The sequence below is a fragment of the Serinus canaria genome, chromosome 12 (genome assembly GCF_022539315.1).
Source record: "Serinus canaria isolate serCan28SL12 chromosome 12, serCan2020, whole genome shotgun sequence".
Lineage (NCBI taxonomy): Eukaryota > Metazoa > Chordata > Aves > Passeriformes > Fringillidae > Serinus > Serinus canaria.
This window is the reverse complement of record NC_066326.1, coordinates 16,442,817-16,460,725: the sequence shown is the minus strand read 5'-3', so window position 1 is coordinate 16,460,725 and position 17,909 is coordinate 16,442,817. Positions and strand designations below refer to the sequence as shown.

Below are 17,909 nucleotides of genomic sequence, written 5' to 3'. Positions count from 1 at the left end.
AGAAAATGCATCAATTCCTCCACAAAAAGTCATCACCCCGATTCTCTTCTGACAGCATCTTGAGGAGCTAGGATCTCTAATTGTTTTAACAATTGTTTCAAGACATTCCCTCAAAGCACCTTCCCTCTACAGGTAATTTTATTTACTTCCAGAAGTTGCTTTTGCCCTGCTTCAGTGTCACGTGCCCAGTCCTGGAAATGAAGGTGCTTTTGCCAGACAAGAGGTGCAGTACAAGCAGTGGTAAAATCTAGCTTCCTCAATCTAGCCTTTAAAACCACTCAACCCCACACTTCATGGACATCTCCTTCATCCTAATGAAGTCTCATTTTTCAAGGCCTATTCAATGCTTATTCCTTCAGCTTTAAGAAAATCAAGCTGCACCAGTTTAAATAGGAACCAAAGACCACCAGCACAGGGCATGAGAGCCACTTGCTGCCACAGGAGTTCTTGCTCCATTAGTTCTCCTCTGAGCTTATAAAATTCCCTTGAGCAAAATTTCCTAGTGATTTACTACCTCACAACCTGTCCCAGAACATGTGGTGAATTACACAATCAAACAACTACTGCTTTATAAAATCCAGGTGAAACTGACTTCCAACATTTCAGTCGCTAGTCATAGCACCAGCATTCCTGTCAACAAGTACCCAGGATAGTACAGGAAAGGACAGTATTTTAGGCTGTTTGCAATAGGATTCACCTCAGCAAATATCTGAAACTGGTATTTACTTAATGGTGGTACTGTTTTTCAATTACATCTCTCAAAAGACAGCAGCAATTACACAATTTTTGCAATATATTCCATAACCAAATATTCACTCTTCTGAAATACCAAACAAGTCTGCACCCACATGCAGCACTCCAGTCTGAGATCACTCTACTCCCACTGGTGAAATCCTAAGGTTTTGGAAAAGAAAAACCATCTGGTTTGCCAGCAGTGGCACAATGTAGCTCAGAAGCAAAGTGCAGAGATTCTGTTTTCACCACCATTTGTGACCTGAGCTCTTTCTGTCCTGCTGCTGCTGCTTACCTTATGTTCCTCCGCATGTGAGACGGTTTCTGAGCCCTCTTCTTTTTGGTGTCCTCAGAGGCCAGGCTCTTGTGCTGGTTCTGCAAGAGTTGCTCTGCCCGCTCGCTCTGAGATGAGGTAGTTGAAGTCGAGCGCTGCCACTCTCCATCCTCCGCGTGCTCCGCATGGTCACCGCCGAACACGGCTTCCTGGGGTTGGTCTGCAAGGGGAAGAACATGGCATGGGAACAGCTGTGCCAGCCTGGCAGCTGGCTCTTCCACGAGCAAGCAGCAGGGTTTGAGCTGAACAGGAACTGACAAGCCCTACTCTTACTCATTTGCAAGCATGTCACTCCGAGGGACAAAACTGGGGTCCTTTCTTATAGTCAAAGGGAGTTAAAAAGTTTTATAGTGAAGGATGTGCCCCTAGTGAAAGCCAAGACTAACACCCCTCAACACAGCCCAAAAGTGTCCTGACAAAAAAACAAGGCAAATTATTTAGGTCCATGTGGAGCACTTGCTATCCCAAGAGTCTGTTTTTCTATGTGGGCCTGAGAAGCTCTGATTAAAACCAGGAACATGAATCTCTTTTTCTTTGTTTCACATCATTCAAGTAGGGCAGAAATTTCCATCTATATGACCTGTGTAACCATCTCCCAAGTCAACAGAACACAGTATGTAAAAGGTTATCTGGTTCAAACACTGGGTCATGGCTCAGCAGGCAGCTCAGTGGTTTTAGCATCAGGCTTCTCTCTCATGGTTTAATTGGTAATTTCCAACAAGGTTTTTGTCAAACAAAATGTAAGTGGCAATATTCTTCCTACATTGTAAATCACATGCATTCCTTTTTCTCTTCATTCTCTGATTTTCAGACTTCCATTTGTGCCTGATTCCACTTCTAAAGAACAATGTGAAATGACAGCTTGTTCTGTGTGACACTTGGCTCTTCAACAGGCTGCCAGTGACCAAGCTAATGCTTCCAGAGCAAAGAAAGGAAATGTTTCTGTTCAAAAGCTTCCCTTGAAGCAAACTGTTTCTGACAAGCGTTGTAATAGCTTCTTTGAAGAATCTTGTCCCCTTGTGTCAGGCAAAGAGATACCCTGAACTTCATCTTGTAATCAGCTTTCTTGCTTACATTGTGTATCTGAGCTAATGACTGAACTGAAATGACACTTAGACAGAACTTTGAAGGAAAGAAGACATCAGTGCAGAGGAATGTGGCAGATGAAGTAATACAGAACCAACAAGCATCACATTGTGACTCTGAGGGATCTGGAGACAGAGAGCATTCCTCCTCAAAATGCTGGGAGCTTAAATGAAGGTTGCTTCAGTACAGCACATTGCACCTACAGCTGTCATGTTGATATGCCCATTAAATTAACCTTATCTCCCGCATCACATCTTAAAATTGAGATGACAAGAAGTAGATTCACACCTTGTTCAAAAGCACCAACTTTGCAAACTTCCTCTCCAGACATCCCACCAGACCCACCCCAGCATTTGCTGCAAGTCTATGTCAGAACAGATTTAGGACTTCAGAGCTCTGCCCACCATGGACCAGTACTGGCAGAGCAGCTCAAACATTTCTGTGAATATCTGTCTCTGCAAGCCCTACACATACTGGAAAACCAGGTATCCACAGTTTACAGGATGGAACAGATCTCATGATGACTGCAAGGAGAGTTATACATATGAAGATAAAGGCAAAGGGGTTCACTGCTAGAACCACAGCAGTTCTCCTACCACAACCAAGATCTTGGAGCCCTGTCCTCCCTCCATGCCTCCTTAGACTTTCAAGCTCAGATATCAATCATCAGCTCACTTGCAGAGAGAGAACTGTGCTGGGAATAAACCCAGTTTCTCAGGCTTCCCAGACAACAACTCTGCTATTTGAGCTACAGACACATTTTAGTCACATTACCTGCAGTTCTTCAGCACTGTTTCCTTCCCCCCACCCCTCTTGACTCCTGGTTATATAACTAGATCAAAAGATTGGATGAAATAGGGCAAAGGGAAGCAGGGAGGCTGCACACGTGATCACATGCTCCCGGATGAGTCATTAGACCGGAGACAAACACTGCCATGGTTACACTGCTGCCATCTCACCCTGGGCCCGAGGACCTTGACAAGGCACCAGAGAGCACAAAGCCACGCTTGTTTGGAAGAGGAAACGCTTCCCTCCCCACGCTCCAGCAACTGCCCACGTCACCTCCTCCAGCAGCCAACCTGCCACCTGCACTGTGCCAGGCAAGGGTGTCTTCAGGACAAGGTTGATAATAGCAAAACCTAAAGGCTCAGGAGCCCAAATTATTATGTCTCCTCTATGTTTGCAGATGTGTTCTGCAATCCCTATGTAGACTCATTCCATATCTGTATTTTACCTTTTCTTTCCTCTTAATGAGATGTAATAGGAGCTCTGGTCGAACCTACACACAGCTGGATCAGATAGAGTTTTAAAAATATAATTCTCATCTGACCAGGAGCCTGAAGCCCAAAATTTGATGATAAATTTGGTCCCACACTGAGTACAAGCCCTCATCTGCCACAGCCACGTCTGCTCAGGCTGGTGTTTGTCCTGCCAATACAAGTTCTGAGGTGAAGAACACAATCTGTGCCTCAGCCCACATTCCTGACACATATGCATCAAGAGAGCTCTTCCACGCTAGCGACAGCTCCAAACATCTCACTGATTCAGCTGAAGTGGGATTCAGGGGACAGCCAGCTTCCCAAAGGCTGCTCCTATCCTTGCCACCACCACGAATAAACTTTTACACAAAATTTAACTAACACAATGATAAAATCACAAGTCTAACCTTGCAATAGCTCCCACAACACCTGTGGCATGAGCTGGCAGTTACAAGTAGGAATTGTTTTGCTGCTGCTTTGTATTAAACTCCTGATTATGTGCACAGCCTAAACCTAACCCAGATGAAAAGCACAGCTCCCTGCTGCAGTCATGTGGCTGCTCTCCAATTTGGTGAGCTCCAAGCTGTGTAAATGGGACCCACACTGGGACAGAAACACATTAAGAAACAATAACTACACACACTAACACCTATTTTGTATAAGAACGGGTCTTGGGTTGGAGGGAGTGTGGGAACAGCCTAGTTGAACAGGTCCCATCAGGTAATCAATGGAATAATCCTGCCCCAATTTTGCCAAACCTACATAAACAACAGAAATGCAATTATGGTTTTGTAACAGGAGCTCAACACACTACCCTAACATGGTTATACAAGTAGCCTTTTACACAACACAAAAATTCATCAGCCACGTTTGCATGTTGACAATTGTCTGATCATGCTGGAGCTGCTGTGCACTCTAGGAAGACCTGGGCACATATTCACGTTGCCTGCTTGAGAAGAGCATTGCTACCAGCCTGGGGGTGACAACCCAGCACAGCCCTGCACAGCAAGATGAGCCACATCAGAAAAAGCAGGCCCAAGTCTGCCCAGCAGAAGACAGGTGTGGTTGTTGGCAAGGGTGTAAATCCATCCCATGGTTACACGCTGGGGGCACCAAGAATCACCTGTCCACACCAGCTTTGTTCCATGTTTTGCACTGTCCTGACCAGATCTACAAAGAGGATCTCCCAAGAGAAGTGGTAGTAGCATCAATGCAGCTACTCCTTCAGGTGGGTTATAGCTCTCTGTCTGAGAAATCCCCAAACAGTTCCCAGTGGTTATGGACACCTGCACACACCCAGGCACTCTGTCCTGCAAGGTGCCCTGGATGCCAAGAGGGGCACGACTATCCTTTCTCATGCACTTTAGAGGTGTGAAATGTGCTTGCACTTTCAAAACCCAACAGACCTGGTTACAGCAGGGCGCTGGTTTGTGCTGCAGGCCAGAGGTTGCCAGTTCTCTTTGCTCAATAAGCAGCAGCAAGCACCACCTCCAGATGTACATACAAACAGGAGGAGGTGTTTGTTTTCTCGACCAACACTTGCATGTCACAGTGTTACAGTTTAGAAGTCTCTGTAAGAGAGTCGTGACTGCTGTGTGTAACGCTGCTTCATATGCTCCCTATGTGGTGTGACTGCCAGAGCTGTCCCTAAACACTGCACACAGCTGTGACTCATGATGTGTAACACAGCAAAAGATCTGTCCTGCAGTCAGGCACCTCCTATTGCAGCCAAGCTCACCTCATCACCTTCTCAAACTTCTGTTACAACAGAACAGGATTCAGTCTGGAGAATATTCTCTAAATCATCAATTCAGCAGTGAACCGCTCTGCAAAATGGCTCAGGTTGCTGCAAAGTGTCATGAAGCAGCAGGTTGTTTTGAGGTGTGACATTCATGTAACTAACACTGTCCTGACACCAAGGTAAGTGAAAAACAGTGTTATAGCCAATCTCCCTGCTCCAAGGCAGCCCTCAGTAAGTCCAAATGCCGGTGCATCCACGGTTTGGCTCTAGCCATGGTCAGCACTCCTAGGAGTACAGAAGTTCCCATTCAGAAGATCTGAGGGTCTTCTACCTGAGGCTGCTGCATAAGAAGATCCAAGAGACCCCCTCAGAAGACAAACTGCTGTGTAAGTTGGTGACCTCCTTGCCTGCACAGTTAGTAGCCAGCTAACAGGGCTAGCTAGAGGTATGTACACTTCCTCCTGGGAGACCAGTTTAATTGCCAGGGTAACTCCAGTGACTCCAGGAAAGACACAGCACTGAAACCCAGACACATGTTTATTTCTAAAATCATTTCACTACACAAACTCAGGATACTAAATAGGAAAATTTGCTGAGTCTTTGAGCATTATTTCCTACCCTAATAACAGGGATGTGCATGCATGATGAGGAAGGTAGCTGCATGCAGAGCAGTGAGCAGTTAATTCTTACTTTGGGAGCTTTCTTTTGTCCTGCACAAAGAACAAAGAGCAATTAAATATTATTGCAGGCCTCCTGGGAACCTCTATGCAGTTTGTGGGCAAAAGACTGTCAGAGACTAGCTAATACTAGCTAGTGCTACTACAGCCGGTACTGAGCTGTCAAAGCAGGAATGGGAGGAGCACTGAGGGATGGCACAAGAAACTCTAATTGCACAGCTCCAGCTGCAACTCAGGCTCTGACACACTGAACTACAACTGGAGTGCCAAAGGCTGGAGGAGCAACTCTGTAGAGCAAGCCCAGCTACAAAGGCTCTGACAACCTGGAAGATTCTCTCTGGGTTATGTGGTGTTTCCCCAGTGTGCTGGGAGCTGGAGTGGTGGGTAGGTGATGCTAGAGTGAAACTGTACCTGGCTCATGAAGAACAGCAGCTCTCTAACTGCAGCACAGCAATCAACTCGGAGGCTGGCAACAGCCAGAGTCCTCTGGCTCATCCTGTACTCAGCTGTGCAATATAAATGAAATATTTTCAAAATATTCTTTGTATGAAGCTGGTGCAGCTGTTGCGTGGATGCTGTGCAAGAAAGAATAAGTGGTGGCTGCACAGAGCACCTCTCACAGAGGTGGCATTGTGTGAAAACACTTGAGCACCACAAGGCTGGGCTGGAGGCAGTAAATTCCTTGTGAAACCCCTCAAGTACAGTGTAGGTGAAAGTAAGGGAAAAGCTCAGACCCCCTTCCTCCAGGCTTTACCTGTTGCAACACCCTCGAGAGGCACAAAGACGGCACACATCAACACCTGATTGCTTCCACCCAAAGCACTGGGGAAGCCACCTTAGAGGGGATCGGAGCAGGACAGAGCAGGACCCAACCCCTACGAGCACTAGGGGCTCTCCGCGGCAGCCGCTGTCAGGGCAGCTAATTAGCAACAAGACTTTGTTCTCCTCGGAAAATAATCGGGCTCAGTCTTCGACGGCAGGACGCCCCTCCCAGCCACCAGCGCTTAACAAAGCCCTAATTATGTAAGTATTATATAACCCGGCACACCTGCCCCCCCCCCCCCCCGCGCCCGGCCGCGCTGCCCCCGGCACGGCGGACTCGGCGCCCGGCCGCCCCCCAGCCCTCTCCGGTCACCAGCAGCTGCCACTGCTGCCAGCACGACAGCCGGGACCAGCCTTTTGTCCGCCTGTCCACACAGGACCACGGCTGTAGGAGCTCCGAAGGCAGGCACTGCGCCCTGGCCAAGCGGACAGGCACCCCGAGAGCCGCGGGCAGTGGGACCTGCAGCCGCAGCCCCCGGCTGGCCCCGGCGGAACGCAGCCCACTGACCACAGCAGTGACCGACTGCCGGCACTGCTCCCGCCCCAGCTTCGCTGCCGGCCGCGATGCCTGGGGTCCTGCTGAGTCACAGCCACGCTACTGCCAGGCACAAAGGCTCTTTCGGGCTGAGCCTGCTCCCAGGGGAAGCTTCCCTCACCTGTCAAAAAGCACGTACATCTTCATTCCCGTTGCTGATTTATCTAGGAGTTAACCACCCCAGGTCTGTCGTTCATACCTGTCACTGTAACCAGACACAGAGTCTGTCATGTTGGTATAACAAAGAGTGCTGCTTGAAGTCTGAGTAACGTGTTTTTCATTTCTCTAAGTATCAGTAAAGCAATCACTCGCTGTGGGTTCAAGACACCTACGTGAAATCTGCTGGTGAGGGATGACAGGCTACCTCTGTCCCCAGTGCAGACCAGAGGATGGAGGGAAGAGATGAGCTCTTAAGAAAAGCCACCAGCACTGACTCTGTGGGCCAGAGCATGAGGAAGGAGCCAGACCATGAGCACACACAAGTCAAACCCATCTCCAGTCTCCTCTGGCAAAAAGTAAGCCCAAATAAATGGAAAACTTTAAAAGATAAATTACAAGGCAGCACTGTCCTTCTTTTTTCCTTCAGACATCTTTCAGCATATCAGTTGCTGATGAGGTTATGCTGCAGAATAAAACTCTTTTCCTGGCCTGAAGGAATCCTTCAGGAACAAAAGGCAGCAGAATTGAAGGGTAGGAGCAAGGAATATACCACCCAGAAACCAAAGGGAAAGGAAGCGGCCAAGAAGTGCCAAGAGGCAAACTGGAATATCAAACAGCCAACTTTGGTGACAGGCGATATATCTTCTAACCCTGGGATTATGCAAGCAGAACCAGGCCCCAAATACCCAAGAGATCTTGTTCTGGCTGGGCCTCAATGCTGCGGACGCTGAGACCCGGGTTACATAAACACCAAAGAGCACTTATATAACTGTGGTATCGTACAAGCTCGCAGCCACTGGTACCCCGTTGCCACTGGAGTGTGGCAGGTACCTGCTCTGGCACTCAGCCCCTCCAGGACCTCCTCCCATTCCTGCACAAGCCCCTGAGTGCAGCCTAGGTGAGGTGCCCATCAGGTTGTCCTCCCTTTAGCAGGCACCACAGGCTCATGGTTCCTCTGGAGCACTGGGCAATCTCGTATCCATTTCCAGCTCAAAAAAGGGTTGTGAAATTTCAAACCAAACATCTTCATAGTGCTTTGAGACGGCAACACATGGAGAGACACAGAATGCTCCTACCTGCTATCCCTCTTCTAGATATGGAATCAAAACTACTTTTCCCGATGAAAGCCCTCAAACCTAAACTGCTCCCTCCTGCTGTGCCCCCTCTCTTGCACAGACACTGTGGGCACTAGTGAAGACAGGGAAACAAAGACAGGAAGGCACCCACTGAGGTAGCAAGGGAGGCAGGGATCAGTCACATTTGTCCTTTAGCCAGGGGTGTTCGAGAGCAATGAGTTACATAAAGCTGCTGCTCTGGAGTCAGGAAGTGTTTCAGGCTGAGTGCTGGGAAGTTTTCAACAAGCTGTGTGCAGGAGGGAACTGAAACCTCCCCTTTCTGGTTATCCCAGTTAACTAGTAACCCAGAATAGAGTTTTGTCAGCCAGATTACGAAAATTACCATGGGGATCTAAACCACAAGTAACCGGATTTAACCTTATTTATTTTCACAACACTTCAAAGCTTTTTTAAAAAAGAGAAATATGATCTAGTTTATTGAGGTGGCTAAATATTGATTTAGGTAACAAATTTCCCCTTTCCAGCTTCAGAAAATAGATGCATATGGGGGCTTGACACGTTCCAAGCACAGTGAATCCAGCTGGCTGCTACCATGACTCTTCTAGGGATAAATTCAGGGACTAAGAAAAGAGGACGAGTAGGGGAGCAAGCATTCTGCATTATGCAATGATTACATAAGCATTAATTTACACTAGGTAGCTGGGAGTTGTAGCTTTCTACCAGCATACCCTCAGAGCAATGAGAAATAATAAAGAAGGGATTATTGCTACCACACACTTCCAAGGCCACCAAAATGGCAAACAAACAACAAGCACCAGCTGAACTTTAATCTCTGCCTCAAGCTCAACCATAGTTTTGCTCAGGACCTGCTAACAGGACAGGGTGAAGGCAGGTGTCACTCCCTCCTAATTTAAAAGAGAAGCATGGGAAATAATCCCAGCATCCTCCAGCATCGGAGTCTTTCTTTGTTGTTGCTCCTGATGGTAGTGGTATAAGGGAGGAGTGGTTTCAAAATTATAATAATGTCACTTGTACCCTGGTCAGTATCAAAGGAGTTCACGGGCATGATGAGCTCCTCACAGTACCCTGTGAAACACCCTACTGTCCATCTTGCAGAGGAAGAAACTAAATCAAAGCAATCAGGTGGGCATCAGTGCTGAGTAACTCGAGTTATTGGCTTCCTGTCCTATGCTCTAATCAACAATTCTCTTTCTTCTCCATAAATATTATTTCCTACTTGAAAAAAACAAAACACAGTTGTGGATTTTTCTCAGAACTGTAACAAAGCACAGAACTTCAGCTACATTCCCTTTTTCTGCCTCAGTCTCTAAAAAAAAATCAGAGGAATTTTTAAGGACTCTGTTTAATGAGGGAGGCATCACTTGGGAAAAAAATTCAAATTGTTGAGTTTGAGCCTGTGTGCTACCGCATTCCACTGGCACTTCTCCCATCAACTGCAGCCAGAAAAGTGACCGAGAACACTGGAGAAAGTTAATAAGACCAGGATGAAACACCATTGCTGAAAGAACAATCTGTTTCTAGTTTTCCTTTCCAAAATATTGGTGCTGCTAAAGGAGTTTGACAAAAGGCTGCAAAGTTGTTTGTGGCAATCAGACTCAACAAACTGAAGTTACAATGCCACAAGAACCCCCCCCCCCCCCCAAAAATACACAACACCCTAAAAACTAAGCACATTACAGCCTGGAAAAGAAACAGGCACCTGTTCCTTCAAAAGGTTGCTAAAATAACAATTAGCTCTATGGTCAAGAAAGAAATATATGTGTATATCACAAGGAAACAGGGATTTTTACAAAAAAGACATTTTTCTTGCAGGATAACAGGGGGATAGGTAGTGTACTGCAACAAATCTTGATTTACTAGCTGGTGGGTGCTACCATAAAATAATTACAATCTGCTCTAACTTTCTAGTGACATTTTAAAAATAAAAAAGTATCACAGCACTGTATACACAGGTGCTTGCTACTTTGAAGACCCCAAAGAAGTGTTCAGGCACCTGGACTGAGGAAAAGCCGGATAAATCAGAGCAGAAAAGAAACATTGCTCAATGGCTGAAGCACCAAACCAGAGAAGAACATGATGTGTAAGATCTGCACAGACTCACTCAGTGACCTTGTGCAGTTTATCATCTCTTTTGGGACAGGCAGGTTGTGCAGAAGTGTGATGGAGACACTCTTGGATCCACCAGCCAGAACAGAACTTCAAGATATCAGTTAAAAAGGCTTCCTCAAAGAGAGACAATTTTCTACTGCTAGAGACTTTGGTAGAGGCTGTAACAAACCTTGCCCCAGACTTTGCAACTTGACAAGTACAAAGAGGAGTTAATTTGCACTTTTGCTCTCTTACTTTTGTACAAATACCTTTCCAACCAAAATTTTTGAAAGCCCCCTAACCTTGTATTCTCCCTCCATCTATGACCTACAGTCTCATTTCCAAAAGCATCTTTCCCCTCCTGTCTTCTCTTTTTATACCTATTATCTAGACTAAGTTACATAAGCCCCTTGTATCATCACCCAGATTCCTCATTTATCCAAACTCATTTTCTATTGTAATTCCTTTTTTTCTCAGTTCACACTCTCCCAGAATTAGCTTCTTTGTCCTGCCACCACAACCAGAGAACTAAGATGGATTTTTTTTTTCCCTAGAACTCCCGTTACCACTAATGGGTAACAAATATTGCATGGCTTATTTCTATAAAAACTCCTCATGACAACCACACTGCACTTCTATAATAAACCAGGATTCCAGAGCTGGAACTCCTGGGGACCATTTTGGATCAGTCTGTAAGGTTCATAGCATGACTTTGGAGGTATTTGCCACATGAACAAAGTGCAAGAAGCCTGGCATCACAAAGTACCTCACCTCAAAGTAAGAAGTTAAATTACAAATTCAGAAAGTTCTTCAAATCTGAACAAAGTTTTTTCTCCAACAGACAACATCCTCCCACCATCAAACAAATTAAGTGGCAGCTATCCCCAAACTGTGAACTCCCATTAGGATTTCACCAGCATCTCCCATTTCATAGGGGGGAAAAAGGCCAAGTAGCTTTTAGTCTCTTAGGCACTAATTAGGGGATCTAGAGCAAGCACCAACAGCTCTGCCTGGTGCTCAGATTGTTGCCCGGTCAGCAACTCACCAAATACTTCACTGACAAAAGAAGCTCTTGAAACTCTTATCAAGTAGGATGTTGCAGAGAAAGTATCCACAGAAGGTCGAATGGGGTAGGGGAGAGGACAGTGGATATAAAATGATACTGCTATTAACAACTGCCTCCTCTCTTGGAAAAAGAACTTTCGCTGCATTACAACACAACAGCAGCAGAAACAATAACAGCCAGACCCAAAATGTCACATCATCAAAGACTTCAGAATTATAGGCACAAAGGAAGAGTGAGCTTCCCCCTCATGCCCCCTCCATCAGGCCAACAGGCACTGCAAAGCTCTGAAATCTCAACCTCTTCCATCCCTGCCTGGTAAAGAGCATATTAAAACCTGAGACCCACAGAAGAGTCTTGGTTCCTGATGACTTTTACCAGCCACTGAGTAGGGTGCTCCAGCCCAGGGGTGGGAAAATGAATGGCCTGTAACAGGAAAGCAAGAGGAAAAAGAAAACAAGGGAGAAAAAGAAAGAAAAATCAACCCACAAAATTCCCCACCTGTGTCCTACCTGGAAACTGCTGAGACTCATCCAAGAGTAGCATGCTGCTCAGTGCACCCTTTGCCTGCACACTTGTTCAACGTGGCTGCACACTCTCAGCTCTTCTGCTATTCTTGTCTCAGGGTCTTCAGGACAAAAGTTTCCAGTCACTCCTGACAACTCCTTATCTCTGCCCACAGCCCAGCGAGCACTAAATGCACTCTCACTCACTGTTCAGTTCACAGGTGGGAAAAGACTCCTGATAAAACAGTCCAGGGTACAGGCAGGGAAACCTGCACTTAAAGTTTCTGAAAATAACTTTGGTAAATAGCTCCTAGTGCTTGAATCCACCCAGCTGGTGTGACGAGAAGCAGTACGTATATATCCTCCCAGCACCCAGCCGAGACGGACCAGGGTCACCGTTATATAACTAGTTAAATATGCCTCGTGTTCAGCCTAAATAAAAATTGTCACTATCTCCTCCCCTGCTCTGAGAGTCAAACAACACAGCCCTGCCAGAGGTAGCTGCTGCTCCACTGGGGACCGATGCCTGGATGCCTGGGGCTGTGCTGCCGGGACGGTTTGGCTTCCGTACGGGCTCCCGATCAGCAGGAGCAGGCTCAGTATGCCTTGGAAAAGAGTTTCAGAAGAGAGAAGAGGAGCAGGGAGGCTGAGTGGGTGTGTACAGGGGAGGTCTCTCTCCTCTGGAGCAGCAGAGCTGCACGCCGTACGGATCAGATCCCATTCACTCAGCCTGTGATCCAGTTCAACTAGTGGCAGAGACCAAGACTGAGAATAAAATAAAAATCCTTACATAACCACTCAGGCTCCGCTGGGGCCCCGCACAAGGGGAATCCCAACAGACAACAGGACACTCAGAGCAGGGGACACGGCACCGCAACTCTGCTTCTGAGTTTCACTGGTGGGCGGGAAGGAGATGCAAAAAGGAGTACAGCCCTTCTGGCTTCAAAAACAATTGTGATTTTATGAGCTATTTGCACAATGCCGTCTAATTTGCAAGAAACCTGGACAACTGAGACTGAAACTTGAGCAATTTGATGGAGCTGGTAATCTGTTTGCACAATAACAGGTGAAAGAGCATCCTGTTTGCTTGCTTAAACCAGCAGCTTGTAGACCACTGCAGGTTTCTAAGTTTTCAGGAAAGAACTTGTCAGAATTTGTGGAGTGAGAGATTACTGTGAGTCTTTGTCCCAGTCACTCACCTGCATCAGGACAGGCTCAAGAGAGAATAAATAAGTGCAGAATAAGTCCTTTAAAGCTGTAGTTGAACCCCTAAAGGCTATCCATCCTGCCTAACCTTCTTCAGTGTTGCAGAGACTTTATCCACACCCAGTTCCCTTCACAGGCATATCTAATGCCAGTAATAAAGAGCAAACCTGGGCTGAGAGACACATAATGAAATTAGCTCTCTGGTGGTGAGCATTTGTCCATGTACCAAGTCAGCTGCTTATTGAAACAACTGGTGAGGGAGCTCTGGGAAAGCCAGGACACACACAAGGAACTCAAAGCAGGCGGTGTCCGAACAGCCCTCACACAGACCTGCAGGACTCCGGGACAATGAGCAGCAAAAGCTGATCTAAAGCTGATCTAAAGGGCTGCAAGCACAGCCAGGGCAGAGCCCAGCTCCCATTTGTGTGACTCTAGCCATTTTTATTTGACCTTTCATTTGAGAGGGTAGCAGGGCACGGAGAATGCTTGCTGCCATCAAAACACCCTCAGTGCTTCAGGGAACATCACAACTTTGAAACAAACCCAATATGCTTTTCATAGTTAGAGCTACATACATTTCACAAAAAAAAAAAGAAAAAAAGAAAAAAAAAGAACTGTATTACAATTAAGATCCTCAGTAACAGGACAGCCTTTGCCCTATGTCACAGATTCAAACAGCCTGGCTGGCACACAATGTTTATCTAGGGGGAAAAGAGGGACAAATATATTAAAGAAGTGCATAGCCAAGGATCTTGTAACAGGCCTTATAAGGACTTTGTATGGTTGGAATAAATAAGCAAACATGACCTCAGCATCTGACCTAACAGATTTATGAATCTGGAAAGCAAGATTTGAAAACAAGTACTGGGTAAATACAACTGGGTATTTGCAAAGCATGCAGTGCTGGTTTTGACTGGGAGAGAGTTAATTCTTTTCTTAGCAGCTAGTATGGGGCTATGCTTTGGATTTATGTTGGAAATAGTGTTGATAATAGAGATGTTTTTGCTATTGGTGAGCAGGGCTAATACAGAGTCAAGGCCTTTTCTACTTCTAACACTGCCCCACCAGTGAGGAAGCTGGGGGTGCACAAGGAGTGAGGAGGGGGACACAGCTGGGACAGCTGACCCCAACTGGCCCCAGGGATATCCCAGACCATATGGTGTCATGCTCAGCATATAGAGCTGGGGAAAGGAGAAGGAGAGGGGGGATATCCAGAGCGATGGTGTTTTTCTTCCCAAATCACTGCTACTGCTTTCTTGGGGAGGGCTGAACATGTGCCTGCCCATGGGAAGGAGTTGATGAATTCCTTGTTCTGCTTTGCTGTTTAACTATCTTTATCTCAGCCCACAAGCTTTGTCACTTTTACCCTTGTAATTCTCTCCTCCATCCCACTAGGGGATAGTGAGTGGCTGTGTGGGGCTGAGCTGCCAGCTAGGGTTAAACCACAACACATCCATATTACAGCAGTCAAGCATGAGAAAAATGGAAGGTCAATACACTGGGGGAAACAGGAAACCTACACCTGTCCTTCTGCAACACAGCAATAAAAAGGGAATTTCCTTCTTCACCTTAGCATGCAAAATGGAGAAGCAATTTTTCTAGCCCTTCTACTCACAACAGCCTGCTGGTGAGGCCACCACTGTTAGCTAGGATAAATACATATTCACACAACTAAGAATTAGATCTGCCTGAAACAGTCAGTTTATAAAATGATCTCCTCATGGAAGGTAATCTTGTTACAGATAAGTCCATTTACTGAATAGCTTTTCCATGAGGCCAGTCTTACCAGTAAGGAACAAGGTTCTCCCCCCCTCCATGGGGTCAGAAATCTTACCCAGCTGTCACACCTCACCTTCTTCCTCTCAAATCACAAGCTCTTTGCAATTGTACAAACTGTGCTATACATCACAAGAGGTTTCTCAAAAAGCTTTTGTCACCTGAGAGATTCCCTTGTTAACAACTTAGGGGATTACCTGTTAAAAAAAAAAAAACCACACAACACTATGAAGTTTGTATTTTCATAGAATATTAAGGTCCTTCAGAACATGTTTTTTATTTGGCTGACAAGTGTTTCCAGCAGCAATGTCAGCATCCCTGAACACTGCAAATTCACAAGCATTAAAACTCATACTTAAACCTGTCTATACAGACAAGAAACTTGACCATAAAGTGTTTCAGACGTTAAATCCTCCGTATAGCAAAGAACATTATCCAGCTGAAGTCAGTTAAACTAAATAAATTTCAACAAAATGTCCCAAAACATGCATTCCCTTCAAGGTGGAGTAGCTCCTTCCCCAGCCCCATGCCTGCTGTCCACCTTGAACCTCTCAGTCCCTGCTCCACAGGCTGAGCAGCTCCATGACTGCTTCATGACCTGATCCAAGCCCAGCAAGGACAGCACCAGAAGAAGCACTGCATCTCTGATGTGCCATCCTGCTCTTGGTCCCTGCAAGCTAGAGTGGTTCCCTTCTCTCCAGGCTGTTCATCCTCATCACCACCCCATAAAGCAGAAGAGACCTTCCTTGCCCACCCTCAACTGCTCCAGGCTGGCTGCACAGTCCCTTCCCCACCCCATGGCTTTCTCCCAGCCATGCTCCACATCCAGCACTCCTTCTGCACACCCCACTGACCTCCACTGTGCAGGGAAGCTGCCTACTAACCCAAATTGTTTGCAAGTTACTGAACATGATCTAGGCTTGATAGCCACATTTCACTCTTGATTAGCACCTGCTAGTAGCACATACACATCATTAAGGCCACTTTCCCTGTCCTAGTTTCCATGTTGTTTTAGCAACACAGAAAACACACAAGAATTCCAGGTTTGAGTTGGACACAGTATAAGGTGTTGTTTATCCACCCAGAACTGTTCAGACAGACTCACACTTGGACTCCACAACACTCTGTGTTGGCAACTGAGTATTGCTGGGCTTTGAGAATCATTTGCTTTTTAAACAAACACGGCACTGCAAATAAAAATTCTTTTTGATAAGATCTAAACCAAGCATGGAAAACCAGAGGAGTTTTTCCATTGACTTAAGTGAGTTTCAGACTGAACCATAAGGCATAAAATTGGATAAATCTGTTTTTTCTAATTTTATTTTATTAATAAAAATCTTGGTGTATTTTCTTTCCCAAAGTCATCTAAATCGTAAGTGGGGGGAGCTTGGGAAGTTGTACATAATGTAACAAAAATCTAATTGTACAAAATACAGAAAGTGACACAACGCAGTGCCTCTTGCAAATGCTTTTCACACTGGCACTGTGGCATAGCACACTGCTTGAGATTCCAAGACTTTCAAAGGTTGTTTAAATGTACCAAAGAAAAGAAGCTGTTACTAGACAAGATGTAATGATTTAAAGTCGAAGAATTTATACCATAGATATTTATCATCATTCTAACCAAAATTAAGTCCATTCAGTTACAATCCCAGTTACATTCAAGAAACTGATTCCTCATTTCTGTAACTTGCTAAATTTCTCTGCTGATGTAAATGACACAACGTATTTGTGCACCACTGAAGAGTTTTTTGATATAACTTTAATTTCATTCTATTCATTTTCAGCTATGTGCAAATTTGACATAAATCAAGCTGAGTGCACAAAAGTACCACTTTTAAATCACTTCTAACAGTTCAAGTATTTAAATATTTTACACATAGATGAGGATTATCTGCAGATGTTTTAATTGCAAAATTTGTTTTGACAGAGATTTAAACTAGAAGTTTCTGTTCACCTAGCCCAAAAAGATTTTATCTTGTAGCTTTCTTCTGTCTCATTCCTATTTGCATGTGAAAATAAAGTCCTCTGACTCCTACTTAGAATTTTTTTGAGGCTGAGTCAGTGAGCTACATATTGAAGAAAATGTGAACAAGACATTTTAAACATCTGCAGTACAAAATACTGTTAATAAAAAAATACTTTGATCCAAACAATGAACCAGACACTTCTAAGTTGCAGTTTCTCTAAAGTCTAAGCAAGAAGTTAAAAAGATAAAGGAAATACTTGTGATGTGATGTTATGTTTTAAAATCTGAAGAATACTTCTAATTTAATTAAAACAGTTAATCATCTCCTTCTATATATTCATTATTTAATACTACACTTATATAACATATAGCTACACACATATTTTATTTAACCAGTCATTAAAACCAGCACAATACCATATAAATTAGGGGGAAATGAAATTAAGGAGCCCTTGCATGGTTTTAAACTCAGAAGAAAATCAAAGAAGTTCCACCCAGTACATTTGAACATAAAAGGGGTGCTGCCTAAAATGTAAACCAGAGGATTTTCACTTCGTCTTCTTCACATTCATCAGGTGAACTTGGCAAAGTGACTTTGCCACTCCTTACCTGTTCAAGAGGGAAAATACCACACTACAAATTTGCTAATTAGTTTCCATATGATTTCATCACCTTTACAGCAGTTGCAGCTGAGGGAATACAGTACCCATTAGCAAGGGCAAGGTGTGGCACAAAGCTGACAATCTGAAATGTACATGGGGGAAAAAGACACCAAACAGGACAGAGGAGCAAGTGGGACTGTTCTTTGTTAGAGATTCTCCGGCATTATGACATGAAAAATGCAAGTTTTTGGCCAATA

General features: G+C 45.1%; 1 protein-coding gene across 3 annotated transcripts in view; it reads right to left on the bottom strand.

The window, feature by feature from the left end:
• RAD54L2 (RAD54 like 2) overlaps window positions 1–17,909 on the bottom strand; it is a 69,095-nt gene that overhangs the window by 20,787 nt on the left and 30,399 nt on the right. For 2 of the 3 annotated variants that reach the window (XM_030228019.2, XM_030228017.2), the window contains exon 3: window positions 1,028–1,226. In XM_030228019.2, the coding sequence (XP_030083879.1) occupies window positions 1,028–1,226 (199 nt within the window). Of the gene's footprint in view, window positions 1–1,027; window positions 1,227–12,105; window positions 12,842–17,909 lie in introns of those variants that run through there. The other variant, XM_030228018.2, reaches the window with a different exon arrangement.